The 18,101-nt window shown below is 40.8% G+C and overlaps 1 protein-coding gene across 3 annotated transcripts in view; it reads right to left on the bottom strand.

Annotated features, from left to right (window-relative positions):
• The window catches only part of ERC2 (ELKS/RAB6-interacting/CAST family member 2), a 975,821-nt gene that overhangs the window by 937,072 nt on the left and 20,648 nt on the right, over positions 1 to 18,101 (bottom strand). For all 3 annotated transcript variants that reach the window (XM_054482044.1, XM_054482045.1, XM_054482046.2), the window contains exon 2: positions 4,476 to 5,272. In XM_054482044.1, coding sequence (XP_054338019.1) covers positions 4,476 to 5,132 — 657 coding nt within the window. In that variant the 5' untranslated portion in view covers positions 5,133 to 5,272. The remainder of the gene's footprint in view (positions 1 to 4,475; positions 5,273 to 18,101) is intronic.

Here is an 18,101-nt window from a genome sequence, read left to right as displayed (position 1 = left end):
CAGAGAGGGAGTTCAGCATCCTCCCTTAGATCTGGAGTTGGGTTCAGCTCCCTTAGACAGAACCATGAGGACTTCAAAATCTACTGCCAAGAAACTGATGAGCAGGAGCCCTCGACAATGCTACATGTAAGAAGGAAAGGGCTGTGCTAGTTAGCATTATATTTATAAAACTATGAACTTCCTATACAAGAGCACTTCAATCTCCTTACGTCTACCCTATAATGGACCTGCTTCCAATTTCTCTTCACACAGAACAGTTCAAATTGTTTTAGATCATTAGAACTTAGGTTAGTGAAATTCTAAATAAATATCCCTGAAAGGATTACCTTGATAGATGCAATCTCTGATTATTGTGGATAAGAAACCACAATCAAATGTCCCTCATCTCTTTTGTATTTCTTTCTTCCATATAGAAAAAGTTTCCATGATCTTTCCTTTAAAAGGAAATTAAGTTATGGTAAATGGTGAAAACCCTAAACAGCACAAAAACCATCCCTAGGAAAAAGAAATAAATTCCTAGTTAAGAATACAAATTCTGGCCAGGTGCAGTGGCTCACACCTGTAATCATGCCACTCCAAAGAGTTAGATGTCCATAATCCCTTGCCCCACTGTCCTCCATTTTAAGAAAACACATCATGAGGCAAAAGCACAAGTGACAGTACCAAGATAACACTGCCCTTTGGGAGGCTGAGGTGGGAGGATCACTTGAGCCCGGGAGTTCAAGACCAGCCTGGGCAATATAGGGAGACTCCATCTCTACAAAAAAGTACAAAAATTAGCCAGACATGGTGACACACACTTGTAGTCCCAGCTACTGGGGAGGCTGAGGTGGGAGGAGCGATTGAGCCCAGGAGGTCAAGGCTGCAGTGAGCCAGTATCGCACCACTGCACTCCAGCCTAGGTGACAGAGTGAAACCCTGTCTCAAAATAATAACAATAATGATAATAAATCACATTCTTAATCATCTTATCAAAACTAGTCATTTTTTCATCTAGCAGGTATGAAGTAGGATCTTCCTATAATACTAAATCACAGCTCAGTGATCTTTTAAGGAGCTAGTAATCATAAAGTTAAGATCTTAGACTTTGGCATGAAATAGACCAATGCCTTAAGACCTAGCTATGCTGCTTACCAACTGTGTGAACTTGGATAAGTTGCTTATTCTCTCTACATTTATGCTTCATCTGTAAAATAAGAAAAGTTCTAGCACCTACATCAGATGACTGATGAAATCACTAAATAAGATAATGTACACAAAGCACTAAGCACAATGCCTAGCACACAGTAGGCCCTCAACAAATGTCTACTGGTAGCACTAGCAGTATAATAGAAACAACAGCAATAGCAGAAGATTGCTCCCCAAACTTTATTTCACCTAGCTCCATTTTTGGAAAAACATAAAAACCCCACTGGTAGTAATCCACCATATATGTGTCTCTCCTCCCTTTCCTGGACAGAAGAGAGGACTCCACCTCCCACTCCCTTCAATTATGTCACTTTCAGTTCAAGGAATAAAGAACCAATGTGCCATCTCCAGTCACTCTCTTCCCCTGCTGTAACAACCTTTGAAGCCATGCATCAAGATGCAGAAATCCTGGATCCTGAGTCACTGCATGGAAAAGACCCGTCCCACAGAGTCACCTGACCTGCTTCATACTTTAGGCAAATAAGAAATATATCTCAAATATGTTAATCCACTGAGATTTGAAGTTTGTTAGTTACTGCAGCAAAACTTACCCTATCCTGACCAACAGGTACTCCTATACTTCTAAAAGGGATCCTAATATACTTCCAAAAAGAGAAGACAGTTTTTTTTAAGAACTTGTTTTTTGTCAATCTTTATATTTTTTACTTTGTAAGACGTCATATTGCAAGTAAATTGACTTTTCAAAATCTCCGTGCTTCTTCCTCATTTTATACTTTTTAATCTAAAAGAGAAAACTGCATTTTACTTGTATTAAATATACAGATTAATACTAGAGCTTTCACTGAGTCATATGTCACACAGTCACATTTCACCTACGATACCAAGGTATCCTGTGATCACAGTAAGACCAGAACAAGGAAGGGATAATGGAAGTGCCCTCAAGCATTCACACACTCCTGGCTTATGGCAACCTGAGACAGTTAAGTGGAATTATGGATATCACCTATTATAAACTGAACTAACCCTCATGAAATGGACAAATGTTTCGAAACGTTTTTAATAAAAGTGGAAAAGGTTTTATATGTCACTAAAATGTATCTCAATGTATTATTTTGCTCTATCTTATCCACATTTAATTCTTTGTGGATGTCATAAAAGACACATAATACACTGGCAGTGTAACGCATCCTGTAACTTATAAATAAATATACATGTATAAATGGGGTCTGTGCTCAAAGATAAATTTAATGAAAGAAGCATGAGATAAGTCACTTTGGAGCTAACAGTTTAAAAAAGAGCTTTCAAACTTTTTGTCCCTGCTTGCACCATTCCTAAACTGCTTTAACCATTTTCCAAAAAATTAAAATGAAGAGAAAACCAGTATAAAACTGGGGGGAAATGTGCATTGTAGAAACAGGTTCATAAAGACTTCACGAACCAGCAAAATCAGAAAGAAGGAGAAATGATACCGAAGAGCATCATTTTAGAGTGAAGAACAAAGCTTTCGGTTCCAACTACAAAATCACATTTCTACGTCTGAAAACTAGCTCTGGCTCTGTTAGATAATCAAAAGGATAAGGTTATTGTTTTCTACACATAGAAGGAAAACAAAAGGCAGATTTTCCTATAGATCACAAATGCTTCTACAGGCGCTTAAACTCCAAAGGAGTGGTAGCCAGGGAAACAGTTAGGAGGGTCAGCAGATGACTCCAAGAAAGGCAGAGCACTTCATTAGACCAACATCAAAGCCAGTTATTGGCAAATCACTTGTTCAGTCAACTTAGAGTTATCTCAATTTCCTTCAGAAAGTTAAATAATATCTGGGAATTTTTGAGCCATGTGGTATCACATTCCCTATGCCCCAGCTCTCAGCACTTCTATAAGCACCAATTAGAGATGAAGCTGGGGCCAGGTGTGCAATTCCAGAACTTTGGAATTACTCCTTGAAGCCAGGAGTTCAAGACCAGCCTTGGCAAAATAGCAAGACCTTGTCTCTACAAAAAAAAAAATTATTTTAATTGGCAGGCTGTGGTGATATGTGCCCGTAGTCCCAGCTACTCAGAAAGCTGAGGTGTGGAGGATCATTTGAGCCAGGAGGTCAAGGCTGCAGTGAGCTATGATCAACATCACTACACTCCAGCCTGAGTAACAGAGCAAGACCCTGTCTCTAAAAAAAAAGAGAGAGAGAGAGAGAGAGAAAGAGATGAAGCTGGAATTTAAACCCAGGTATGTCTGATTCCAAAGCTCTTATAAAAATAGCAGCATTTTAGGAAATAGAGTAGGCATTAAAAAAGAAAAAAAAAGAAAATAGCAGCATATAAAACAGGCCTCACAGAATAGGTAGGATTTGGAAATGAAGACTGGCTGGGATTTAAAGGGAGGTGGCAGGAAAAGCAGGTGCTGAGAAGGCCACCAGTGGAAGGGAGCAGCAAGAGCAAGGGCATGGCAGTGCAAAACCTTGGGTGTGTGCAGGAATTACCAGGCAGTGGTGCAGAAAGCACAGATGAGGAGGGAGGTGGCACAAGATAAGGCTGGAAATGTTGGCCCAGGCCTTCTAGTAGAAGTGCTATGGGCTCAGTCAAGAAGGTAGACTTTATTCTGGAGGCAATGAGTAATCACTGAGGGCTTTAAAGCAGGAAAATAGCATAACTGCAGGTAGACACCAGGAACCTGTTTTTCCTGTGGCATGAAGGATGGATCAAAGAAGAGTATGAAGGTGACTTGCATATAGTAGATAATTAATGCTCAATGGATGAAGGCAAAAACACCAAGTTAAAATTTATTGTGTATCTCTAACATAACAAACCCATCTGATCCAATTCCATTTCATATTGTTCAATTTGCTACTTAGAGAACAACTTCACTCGTTCTAGAAGGAAATAATGGTGCTGGTGTTTCAAAATAAAAATCAATTCACCAGTCAAATGTGGCCACTAAATGTTGCGTTAAAGTGTTTATTCTTACAGAAATCAACATTTTCTTCTTCTATTCAGAAGGAGGTACATCTGAACAGCTGTTGCAACTGCTGAAAAAGAAAACAAAATTAACCAAGTACAAAAGTTAGGCAATGACGAGTGATCCTCCCCACCCCACCCCTCTCCCCATCTGCAACCATGTGAAAAGGTTATCAGAAAATAAGGAAATTACAAGCTGTAATGGTATATTTCCTATGCTCTCTCATAGTGTCCAAGTCAAACACATACTAAGCCATAACCTTCTTGATGATGCCAAACTTTCTTCTGCACAGCTCGTGGTACCATCTGCAAAGCATCAACTACTCAGTGAGAAGCCAAGGCTGAAAAACACTGAGATGAGTCATGACCTACCTGATTTTCTTCATGGGAAACCCTCATCTGCTCCTTGAGGACAGACATCCGCGCTGCCTCTTCTTTCCTCAAGACTCTCTCCTTCTTAAGCTCAGGACTCCAGAAAGTCTTAATACTGTTCATGGAAGATCCCAATTTGCTGTCCTTGATGTCTAGCTCTTTCCGGAGGAGGTCATTCTCTCTCTGCAGTTCTTTCAGCTGGGCCTGAAGATCTAACATTGTGCTGTCTCTTACCTGCCTTAACATGGAGGGGACCTGGTGGTGGTGATGATGGGATGAGCCAGTCAGCCCACCATGTTGATCTGTGTATGAAAGGACATCTGTGTGGGAAAGTCCAGCAGAAGCAATATTGGGACTACTCCCCATGGCTGTGACACGGCCTCCATATACAGCTCGATTTGTAGCCCTTCCCAGAGTCATAGTGCCCTTTGGGTAAGTTGTTGAGGCCACCCCTTCATGATCACTCAGATACATGGGTCCAGACGTGGCATAGGCTGCATTGAGGGACTGGATATTCTCCATAGACAGAGTCTTGCCGGTTCCTCCACCTCCCCCACTACTTGTTCTTCGGTGGCCCAAACGAGGAGACCTTGGCAAACGAGGGGATCTGGAAGGGCTACCTTCCAGATTGGTGATTGTTCTTGCACTTCCATACATTTTTCTTGTATTATGAGGTGTTACTGAAGAGAAGAAATGCTATATTAAGTTGGGGTTTGGGCTAATATTTCCACGATTGTCCAGAATTTTCACCGCATTCTTTTCACAGTCCGTACCAGAAAATAACTCCACTCAGAGATCTACAAAGTGAAAAAAAGAATAATTAAAAACAAATTTCTTTAGAACTCTAACTGCATTGTATTTTTAAATATATAAAGATAATGACAGATGTACCTATGTAGATAGGTGATTAATAATAGACAGATAGAAAGAGCCACACCCATAATGTTGATTTAGAAAGAAAAGCAACTCTAAAACTTTACTACTACAGGTGAAAGTTTTATAAATTCCCCCCACCCTGCCCCTAAGCAAGATAAAAATTCTCAAAGTGAAAAATAAGGTCTATTCCTTAAGAAAATGAAGCTCTCCATATTGGTTTGTGCTAAGGTCAGAGTTAGAACCTCTAGAAAATTCCCCATGGAATTCCCCATCATGGAGACCTTAGCTATAAAAAGGCCCCTCCTTTGGGGAATAACCCCTATATGCATGTGACTTAAAAGTGACTCTGAGAAGCTGCTGCTTCCTGGGATGTCAAATATTTGGCATTCATGTTGTTACCTTCCCCTCCTGTACTCATTACAGACATCACTAATCCATCACAGTCCTCTTTTCCACTAGGTTCAGAATTCTTCTCAACACAACACTCTAGATGGCTTACCACCAATCGACTGGCATTAACACATGAATTCAAACCTACTGGCTACCCTGGAGATAGAAGAAAAAGAGGTAGCTCAACCAATGGGACGCCTAAACATATAGCCAGATACTCAATGATATTACCAGAGAAAACAACAGTCCTGTCTCTTTTTCCTTTCACACACATCTTTCAGGCTGGCCTCTTGAGAATTATTTCCCATTTTGGTTGACCTTAATATTCATATTAACCACTTCATGTCTGTACAGAAATGGCAAAGGAGAAGAAGTTCCCATCATGGTTACTGAAGTATACTAGTGAAGATTTTATGTAGCTGGGGCTACAGCATTGTGAGTATCCCTTCAATTTTAGCACCCATATGGCCTTAATGGGGCGCATTATGGCCTCCTGTTCTTCCTCTTAGAAAGTCTTTACTGTATTTTCTTTTTCTTCAGCTTTAGAACAATAAGAGAACAGATTTGAGAAAGGCAAACAGGTTCAAATCTCCATGCTAATACTAACCAGCTGAGTAACCTTGGACAAATTATTTAACTTGTTACGAGCTTCCACTCTGCAATCAACAAAATGCAGGTAATACCATCTAACTCATAGTATTGTAAGAAATAGTAAGATGATGTTTATGAAACACCTAGTTTGGTGCCTAGTACCAAATAGTCAATAAATAGATTTTGAAGGTAAGTGTCTCAATGAGATAAGTACATCAATAGCAGTATACAGGGGTATCTTTTATTTTCACCTGCCTATCATTCATCCCTTCCCCCTCTCCCAAATACACACTTTCTGATTATACTGTCACTATTTTCCTTAGAGAAATTGTTCCCAACCCCCTACTCACAGTTCATTGGGTTTAGATAAGGTTGACTCCCTTCACTCCACCATCCTGGGTGGTGCAAGGGGTGAGAACATGACCCACGCCTGGCCAACCAGCATATTGTATCCTCCAGACATGGTAGCTAGTTTAGTGATGGGCATGTGACCAACACTGGTCCAACAAGACTCCATACTAGGACTCTAGTTGGAACAGCTGGGAAAGATAAGCTCTTCTTCAGCTGGAATTCCTTACTTTCAAAATAGAGCTGTGAGTACTACAATGTGGAAAGGGACTCCCTGAGGGTGGAGACATACAAAGGGAACCAGAGCTAAACTTCAAAGAGTGTGAAACCAAACCAGGTGACATCACTTCATACTCCAGATCCAGGAGTCATAGAAGTTACCATCATCTATCATCTATACATCTGTTCCCTGGCCATTTCAGTTACATATGCCAGGTGACTGATTGCATTAAAGGTCTCAATTCTTTACTCCTTTTTTTATATATGTCTTGGCAGTGTTTTCCCAATGTGACGCTAGGTTCAGTCATGTGACTTTATTTGTCCAGTAAGGTGATAACAAATGTGAAGTAAGCAGGCGCCTTAAGCAACACATGTGTTTACTCTCTTGCTCATTTTCCTCTACCATAGTAATTAGAATATTCTCAATCTAGCCTGATGGAAGACGAGAAATATAAAATAGAACCAAGTTGTCCTAGCCAACACCAAGCCGCCCCAAGATGTGTGAGCAAGCCCAGCCGAAGTCAGCAGAACTGCCTAGCCAACCAGCCGCTGCCCACAGGGGCATGAGCGAGCCCAGCTGAGATCAGCTAAACACCACACTTATGCACTTTATAAATGCTTCTTAGTATGTCACTGATGTTTTGTGGTTGATTGTTTTGCCACATTACAGGATCAATGGATAACTGATGCATTTGTCTATAAATTTCCTTTTTGCTACATTCAATTCTAGATGAGATTTCTGTCACTGATAGTGAAACATACAGTATGAAAAAATGTTTTCTATAAAGGTTTCCCCTTTCCCTCAAGAGGTCTTAAAAATTATACACCTGTTTCTAACTAAAGAACTTCATTTCAAATGTTTATGTTGCTCAGGGCTTAATTTTGTTTTTCTTGGAAATACACAAAAACCATTTTGTATCTAAGATTTTTACATGAATAATCTGTAGTGTAAAAAAGAGGGGATCAATAGTTCTAACATAAGAATTCAGTGACATAAATGATGAGAGAGACAGATAGTGGAATAGTGGAACAGGCAGTTATATGAATATTTAATAAGACGGAAAAATGTTCATGACATACTGGTGGCAGGGGGAGCAGATGACAAAACAATTTTGTGATTTACTCACACTGTTGTAAAATACACAAATACACATACAATCACCAGCAAAGAAGGCTGGAATGACACACATCAAAGTGTTACCAGCGGTGGAATTCCAAGAGGTTTTCATTTTCTTCTTTTTATTTGCATACTCTAAATTTTCTACAATTGAAACTGACCCAATTGTCCCATAGAGCTGATGTTAGTGGTTTCTTTGAAAAAACATAGAAATTGACCTCCCAGTTTTAAAACTTGAGAAAGTTGCATTTGTCTTATCTGAGTTCCTTTCTAAGGAAACCATCAGGCCTCCCAGATAGTGTCAAGGAGCTCAAACTCACCAGATCACTGCATTTGGACAATGAGATGTCAGACCCCTCATCTGTCATAATTGCCTTGCCCTATCTGCTTCCTTTTGACCAACTCCCCTTCCTTATCCCTCCCTAATTCCTGTTTTTCCACTCATGATTACATTTCTTCCCTGCTATATAAACCCTTATGTTAGTTGGTCAAGGAGATGGATTTGAAACTGATCTCCCATCTCCTCAGCTGCAGCACCTGATTAAAACCTTCTTCTCTGGCAATACTTGTCTCAGTGATTGGCCTTCTGTGCAGCAAGCAGCAGGACCTGGACTGAACCTCTGGTGTTTTGGTAACATAATAATGATATATACTTTTTTCATTAAAAAAATGATTTTCTTTCTATGGTTCCAACAGTTAAATGAATGTATCTTTTCTGTGCTTAGAATCTAGATGTCTGGGTTCTAACTGGGCCACCACTTATAGAGTTGTCTTCCTAGAAAAAGTGATGAAATCTAACTTGTCTTCCTCTGTCTGCTCCCTTTGTATCTAGAGATACACATTACTGAGGTCTGTGGCTAGGCTTGAGGTCCCTGAATGCCATAAAATTTACACCCACACAGATTTAATCCTCAGTGAATTTACCTGCCTACCTGACCAAGGCTTTGGAGAATCCCAATAACCAACAAACAAAAAGTTAGTTTGTTCCCTTTGGAAACACACACACATATAACATACAACATGAAAAGATGTATTATCATGTTTGAAATATTCTTTCTTTATTTAAAAAGCAATATATGTTGCCACTGGCCCATAGATTTCTTGGGTTCTCCTTTTCTAGGTTTAATATCAGATGTATGCTAGTATCATAGATAGATTGAGAAGCTTTCCATTTTTCATATGTTCTGGAACAGTTAGCATAATACCAGTCTTCCCTATTCCTGAAATGTTTTGTAGAACACACACATAAAACTGAATGGGCTTGGCAGGGCTTGTTGACTCCTGCTGTAATGCCAGCTACTGAGGAGGCTGAGGCAGGAGGATTGCTTGAGGACAGAAGTTCAAGACCAGTCTGGGCAATATAGCAAGACTCTGTCTCTAAAAAAAATTTTTAAATTAGCCCAGTGTGGTGTCATGTGCCTGCAGTCCCAGCTACTTGGGGAGAGTGAAGCAGGAGGATCACTTGAGCCCAGGAGTTCAAGGCTACAGTGAGCTATGACTGCACCACTGCACTCCAGCCTGGGCGACAGAGGGAGAGACCCAGTCTCTTTAAAAAAGCAAAAAATACAGAATGGGCCTAGTTGTTTATTATCTTTTCACTTTTTCACTATATTTGTCTATTTGGGTTTGCTACCTATTTTGTGTCAATTATCATTAAAACGTCCCTTCACAAACAGTCTATTCCATCTAGATTTTCCAGTCTTATTGGCATTGCTTTGTATAACTTTTCTTTAAAAATTTTTAAATGATATAGCTTTTGGTTTTATTAATATATTTTACTGCATCTTGTTTTCCATTTCATTGATATCTCTTTATCTTTAATAAAATTTCTATTTCCTTTATGGTTTTTTTTTGCCCTTTTGCATTGAATGTTCATTTCTCTTTAATCACATTTCCTAATGAATGCATGTAAGATTGTACACATGGCTGCATATTCCAGAATTGTATGTATAAAACTCTTATTGGCATTTGTAAATACCTTGCTGTTTTTATTTTGAAATTTTTCTATCCCAGGAATTATTGAGAATAATATATTTAAATGTCAAAGTGGATAGAAATTTTGTGGTAAAACTTTCTAGTTCACATTGTATAGCATTGGGATCATAAAATGTAACATATATATTTTCCAATCTTTGAAATTTGTCAAGACTTTCTAATTGGCTTATTAGTTTTTCTTAATTGTTAAACCAACTAATAGATTATTATAGAAAATTTAGAAAATACAAATATGCATAAAGCAGAAAATGAAAACACTCTCAATCCTGTCACTCATAGATAACCTCTGTTAACAAGTTAGCATAATACCTGTCTTCCCTATTCCTGAAATGTTTCGTAGAACACACACATAAAACTGAATGGGTCCGGGCTCGGTGGCTCATGCCTGTAATCCTAGCACTTTGGGAGGCCGAGGCGGGCAGATCACGAGGTCAGGAGATCGAGACCATCCTGGCTAACACGGTGAAACCCCATCTCTACTAAAAGTACAAAAAATTAGCCGGGCATGGTGGTGGGCGCCTGTAGTCCCAGCTACTCAGGAGGCTGAGGCAGGAGAATGGCATGGACCCAGGAGGCGGAGCTTGCAGTGAGCCGAGATCATGCCACTGAACTCCAGCCTGGGCAACAGTGCAAGACTCTGTCTCAAAAAAAAAAAAAAAAAAAAAAAAAGAATGGGCTTGGCAGGGCATGTTGACTCCTGCTGTAATCCCAGCTACTCAGGAGGCTGAGGCAGGAGGATTGCTTAAGGACAGCAGTTCAAAACTAGCCAGTATGTATTATGTTACTTCCAATTCCTTTTAAGTGTGTGTGTGTGTGTGTGTGTGTGTGCAGTTTTAGACAAAGCCAGACAATATAAAGACTGTGTAAATCAAACTATATAAAGACTATATATAAGTCTTGTATTTTCCTTTTTCTCCATGTTTTATCTTAACATCATCTCCATTTCCCACTTAACATAGATGCCACAAAGTATTTTTATAACACATGATTTTTAACAGACACTATGAGTCTCCAAAGATGGCCATCAAAATTCCTCTCCTTCCTCTACAGAATTGTCTGTAGTTCCATTAGTTCCATCAAGAAATTGATTCTATTTCCCTTGTCCTTGAATCTGGACTGGCCTTGTGACCTGCTTAGACCCACAAATGCAGTAGAGGAGACACTGTTCCAGCTCTGAGTCTAATCCTAAAGAGGCTTGACAGGTTCTGGTTTTGCTCTCTTAAAACTCAGCTGCCATGATGCAAGGAAGTCCAAGCTATCTTGCTAAAATTAGGAGCCACACAGAATGGCCCTGGAAGATGAAATACCACATAGAGAGAGAGGCCACATGAGGGAGAACCAAAGCACCCAGCCAAGAGTCAGCACCAAAACACTAATCCAGTGAGACAAGCCATCTCGGAGCTTCCAGCCCAGCCCAGCCACCGTCTTTAATCAGCTGCATGAATAACAGCCATCACTATATGTAACAAGACCACCAATCAACCCACTGAATCAGGTGGGAAGTAATAAATTATTATTTAAAGTCCCACTCCAAATTTTACAGATTTTTGTTACACAGCAAAAGAACTGAAACACTTAGGTAATTATTTTTAAAATAGAAATATCATAATTAATATTGTGATTGATAAAGCTTTATAATATTTTGATTGATAAAGCTTTTCAATATTCCGTTTGAGCAATATTCAGATTGATAAAGCTCTTACTTCCCTAGGATAAATTCTTTTTTTTGTTGTTGAGACAGAGTGTTGCTCTGTCTCCCAGACTGGAATGCAGTGGCACAATCTCAGCTCACTGCAACCTCCGCCTCCCAGGTTCAAGCGGCTAATTTTGGTATATTTAGTGGAGACAGAGTTTCACCATGTTGGCTAGGCTGGTCTCAAACTCCTAATCTCAAGTGATCCACACGCCTCAGCCTCCCAAAGTTCTGGGATTACAGGCGTGAGCCACCATCCCCAGCCTTCCCTAGGATAAATTTTAAAAGAATTATAAAATAAAAATGAAACAGCTGGACACAGTGGCATGTGCCTGCAGTCCCACTGCTTGTGAGGCTGAGGCAAAAGGAAAGCTTCAGCCCAGGAGTTCAAGGCCAGCCTGGGCAACAAAGTGAGAACTCATCTCTATAAAATTAATTAATTAGTTAATTTTTAAAAAATCAAAATGAAACAATTTATACTCACATCCTTACTCTTGACTCTCTTTCCTTCACAGCTTCTACTCTACTCTCAACATATCCCAAAAGCCACCATCTCCTCTTGAGGCCACAAAAAAAATCCCGAATTACCAAACTCAGGATTTCAGCACTACATATTCAGTAAATACACCTTAAGAAGTATTTTTTTATTTATTTTTAAGGCAGAGTATCACTCTTGTCACCCAGGCTGGAGTGCAGTGGAGCGAACTCGCCTCACTGCAATCTCTGCCTCCCAGGCTCAAGTGATTCTCATGCCTCAGCCTCCTGAGCAGCTGGAACCACAAGCGCACACCACCTCGCCTGGCTAATTTTTGTAATTTTTGTAGAAACGGGGTTTTGTCATGTTGCCCAGGCTTGATCTTGAACTCCTAAGCTCAAGTGATCCACCCACCTCAGCCTCCCAAAGTGTTGGGATTACAGGCATGAACCACCACGCCCAGCCAAGAGGTATTTATTAAGTACCAACATTGTGCTACTCCAGCTCGGCTTTAGACCAGTACTTCCTGAACAGTCTGACAAATGTTCAGATAAACAAGGCTACTGGGGTTTTCGTTTTAACCCAAGATGTCTCAGAGACTTTTAGGACACTCATATGTATTGTGACTATCCCAAAATTAAGTATATAATATAGCTTTTCCAAAATTGATTTAACAACAGAATCCTCTTCCCTTCAGAATACCTGAAAACATTTCACTGAACACTTGAATTTATTCGTGCAATAAATACTTTTTAAGCATCAGCTTAACTCCCACTGTTGAATGCTGGGATAAGGCAGTGATTGAGACAGACACAGGTTCTGACTATGGGAAGTTTGCTCCCTGGAATGGACTTTCTCTGTAAGAGCTTTCTTCACCTCAGATATAACAGGATTTGAGAGGAAGATGATCACAGGACTAGGCACTGCTTTAAGGGCAGGGACATGAAATCAACCCCAATCAGAATTGATCTCTAACAGGAAAAGATAGAAGATCAAAATAATGACTAGTTGAAGTTTCAGCCCTACTAGGCCAGGAAATAAATATAATTCTGTATTTATTTTTCACACCTCGACAAAGAAGCCAGATTGTTAAAAGGAATACAAGTCAGCCATTGACAGGCTGCAGTAAGAGGCTGCGGAATCACGTTGTTGCTTATACCACCAAGATCACAATGGACAAGAGATTATATTCAATTCCACTGAACGTATCAAATCAAACAGGAAATTCACAGACCATCAAAATGGTAAAAGGGTAATGTCTTCACCACTATACATCTGCTTCTTAACAATAAATTTTAGTTAGCGATGTAGGCTCACCACTATTTGGGAATTAGTTTCTCCCACAAAATTTATAAAGAGCAGGTGTGGTTTCCTGGGACCATTTCACCCCCGGCTGCAGCACATAGAGTAATATCAATGTCATGGAAGCAGGAAACAATCAGTTGACAACATAAAGCAAAGGCAGGTCCCCATGGCTGTCATGTCCCTCTAAGCCTCATAATTCCTACTTGTTCTATTGAGTCACTCGCACCCTCCCCCATGCCCCACCCAGCTGTGTTTCATTGCCCGATATATTTTAAGGAACTTGTTTTGATACTTGGGCTTTTTTTTTTTTTTTTTTTTTGGTTGTTGTCTCCTAATTTCTCATCTATCCTGATTTGTTTCTAACTCTATAAAATAAATCTCTGAGAAAGAGCAAAAAGATGAACTTTATTCAGCAATCAATAATGCAATCATGTCTTCCATTGCCCATTACTGACTTCAAATTATTTTTAAGCTTTTCCACTCACCTATAAATGCGTTTTAGGAAAAAAGGTAGCAGTTAAGATCTTACAGTTTTAAATACTTATTATGAAGCCAAGACAGGTTCAGTCATTGGACTTTTTTTGTGAACTCTTTAAAAATACCTGCTATTCTTTTTTTTTTTTTTTTTTTGAGACGGAGTCTCACTCTGTCGCCCAGGCTGGAGTGCAGTGGCGTGAGCTCGGCTCACTGCAAGCTCGGCTCACTGCAAGCTCCACCTCCCGGGTTCACCCCATTCTCCTGACTCAGCCTCCCGAGTAGCTGGGACTACAGGTGCCCGCCACCATGCCTGGCTAATTTTTTTTTTTTTTTTGTATTTTTAGTAGAGACGGGGTTTCACCGTGTTAGCCAGGATGGTCTCAATCTCCTGACCTCATGATCTGCCTGCCCTGGCCTCCCAAAGTGCTGGGATTACAGGTGTGAGCCACCGCACCTGGCCAATACCTGCTATTCTTATATGTTTGTGATGTGCAACTGTAAGAAGGGTAAATTATTAATTAGATCAAACTGTGTACAGAAACAAACAAATGTTGCTGACATCAAAAAAAATTATAACACCAAAGAAATTAGTTGCTCAACATCCTTCACTTTAAAAGCACCTCATAAATAAAATTCAAAGTCCAAGGGTAAGTTCTGCTTATGGCTCAAACAAAATAAAATAAAAGATGGCTTTATGAACCTATAAGAATGCCTTCTCTAATTGCATATGGACTCATAAATAAGATAGACACTCATCCACTCACTCTCTTAAAAGGCTTAAGGACTCTTGAACTATCAGCTCAGAAGGGAAAAGGCAGGGGATAACCTCGATTCCTGTCTAACTCAAGTATCTCAGACTATCATGGTCTGGAACGGTCTATTTTAAGACAAAAGCACTTCCTGTTATCTGCTCTAAATTAGGTTAAGTTTATTTCCACAGATCTCAGCCTCAGCCCATCACCTGAGGCCTGCTGACAGACCGTGTGAGCTGAGATCATCAGTATCTCCCAAGATTTTGCCAACTTAAAATATCCTTTTTTTTCTAATCAGCATCCCTAACTTTTCCAAAATTCTGTGTCACAGACTACTAATTCTAAAAACATTTCTAAAGGAAGACACAATGGAAAACAGATCTCAAACAAGCAGTGGCCGCCCAGGAGCCAGATGTTACCTGCAGATGTGCTGTGTATAGCAAGCACAGTGTTGTTTAGAATTTCTATTAATAGTTGCCAACATAGAAAGATAGACAGTTCATATTAAAATCCAGATTCTGACGTTTCCTTAAAAATCTGAAAATCTGACAATGTCAGGCTCACCTTTCTGCATGGCAATAACTGGTTGGAGCAACCAGCAGCTGCCCCTTCAAGAGAGGACATGTACCCTCCAGTTTGCCACAGTCTCCTCCACTCCCATTATCTTATATTCAGTCTGATTCCTTTCCTGCCTGCTTCCCCCAATAGGTATTTACATTTTTTACCATTCTACTCACATATAAGATCTTAAACAATTCACTCTTTTACCACCCACTTCAAGTTCTTTACCAAATCTTATTAATTCTACCTCCAAAATTGCTCTTGAATCTTCTCTGTTGTTTCCACTCCTCTTGAACCAACGTGACTCTTGCATAAGCTACTTCATACCTCCTAAAGCTTCTCCTCTTATCATCCTCTACTCTCATTTCCAAAATATCAGCTAAACTGTTTTAAGATACAATTACGATTATAAAATATCTCCCCTTACCCACTTAAAACCGTTTGAAAGCTTCCTATTGCTCTGTGGACAAAACTAAAACATTTTCCACAGCCTGAGGCCCTGCAGGATCTGAGTACTGCCAACAGCCCCCGCCTCCCTTCTTGCCACTCTCTCCTTCACAGACTTTGACAGGGTCTTCTTCCTGCTGCTCCAATGCATCAAGTCCCTTCCTGTCTCAGAGCCTTCACTCCTGCTGTTCTCTTTGCAGGGCTAATTCCTATTATTTCCTATTCCATCACTTAGATGATAGTTTCAATAGCATACCCTCTACAAGGTCTATCCCATTCAAATCAGGTCTCTCAATTACATTCTCTCAAAGCATAATGCTTTTTTTTTTTTTTTCATGATGTGAAAGACATGCTATCTTTTTTCTTTTTATAAGAGAAGCTGACTGGCCAAGGGTCATCTCAATGGCCCTCTTGTTTAGGTTAAAGTAGAGTTAGACTAGGTAGCCTGAATCCTCTGGTGAAGGTGTAAGGAAACCTTTCATAACCCAATTGAGGCTGCCCCTCCTCAGATCCCTGGTTTGGAAAATGTGAAATCTTGTAGGTGTCTTTATGCACAATGATCCGGGAACATTCAGGGAGGGAAGTCACTGACACCCCAGTCCTAGGTGCCCAAGATTCAGAGTAAGTGCCCAGTCCTAGTGCCCAGGATTCAGAGTAAGTGCCCAGGATTCAGAGAACTATGGGAAGGAATTAGCATAGTTCCACCAGACTTAGAGTTCCCAGAAATAAAATAATTACTTCAAGATAGAAGTCCAGGCTGGTGATTGGGACTCAGGACAAGTGACCCAGTAGCCATGGAGAAGCCCCTATTGACAAAGTGTGTGGGTAAGGCTAGAAGCTTCTGGAGACCTCGCATGCTGTATGGAGCCTGTACAGTGGGGCACAAAACTGTGCACAGGGCTGTAACTCATGAGGAAGCCTATATGTCCTAGTTGGGGTTCCCCACCAGCAGATGCTGAGACAAGGATGTGGGTGTAGGAGGTTCATTTAGAAGGTATTCCCAGAAAGTACTGAGAGGACAATTTGGAACTAAAACAAGGAAGTCAAGGAAGTCAATAGAGGGCGCATTTTCTTCTTTTTTTTTTTTTTTTTGAGACAGGGTCTCCCTCTGACGCCCAGACTAGAGGGCACTGGCACGATCTCGGCTCACTAAACCCTCCAACTCCCAGGTTCATGTCATTCTCCTGCCTCAGCCTCCCGAGTAGCTGGGATTACGGGCGCGCACCACCACACCCGGCTACTTTTTGTATTTTGGGGTAGAGACAGAGTTTCATCATGTTAGCCAGGCTGGTCTCGAACTCCTGACCTCAAGTGATCCTCCGGCCTCAGCCTCCCAAAGTGCTGGGATTACAGGCGTGAGCCACCACACCCAGCCGAGGGTGCATTTTCAAGAAAGTTTCTGCTGCAAGCAACTGGAAGGAGCTTCGAGAAACAGTGGAGAACCGGCCTTATAGGTGCGCCTCCGGAAGGGCAAGAAACTCCATCATGGGCTGAGGGATGCTCCCCTGGCACTCCCAAGTGAAGCCAAAGAGAAAGCCCTCATGTTCCCATACAGGCCATGAGTGCTGAGGAGATGCGGGTGGAGCACCAATAGCATCCACTACACCCCACATGGCACACCGTGTCTGAGCTTGGCCACGGGTTACTGGGTTGGCCTTCCCTTGCAGGACCACAGAGTGGGGACCACAGAGAGCACGCACAGCATCTTTCAGTCCGAGGGAGAACTGCCTCAACAGCGACACCTTGTGGCATCAAGATGTAATCATGTGATGGGCTGGTCGGACAGATTGATTTCCAGATTTGTATGTGGGATTTATATCCACATCCTGCTCGCTTTGGGGCTGTGTAAGCCCGAAGCAGCGGGGAGGAGAGGAAAGAGACGGAGACGAGAAGTGGGGAAGGTTGGGAAGGCGCTCTAGTGGAGAGATTCGGAACTTCCAGCTAAACCGGCACATGGATTCCAGCATTTTGGATTTAATTTGGACAAATGAAACTGGGAGCAACGGTTGTTTATTTGTAATATATTGTAATATATTAATCTTAGTATATCTGTTACAATATTTATAAAATATAAAGATTATATGTACTATTTACATTAAATATTTGATTTTAATATATTCTCTTTTCATTTATTTGTATAAACTTTTTATTAAAGCAGAACGTATACATGATGAAGGTAGACCTTAATTGCACACGTTAATTGATTTTTTTTTTTGAGACAGAGTCTCGCTCTGCCACCCAGGCTGGAGTGCAATGGTGTGATCTTGGCTCACTGCAACCTCTGCCTCCTGAGTTCAAGCGATTCTCCTGCCTCAGCCTCTCGAGTAGCTGCGATTACAGGTGCCCGCCACCAAGCCCAGGGAATTTTTGTATTTTTAGT

This window comes from Pongo pygmaeus, chromosome 2 (assembly GCF_028885625.2).
Source record: "Pongo pygmaeus isolate AG05252 chromosome 2, NHGRI_mPonPyg2-v2.0_pri, whole genome shotgun sequence".
Classification (NCBI taxonomy): domain Eukaryota; kingdom Metazoa; phylum Chordata; class Mammalia; order Primates; family Hominidae; genus Pongo; species Pongo pygmaeus.
This window is presented reverse-complemented; position numbering and strand designations above follow the sequence as displayed.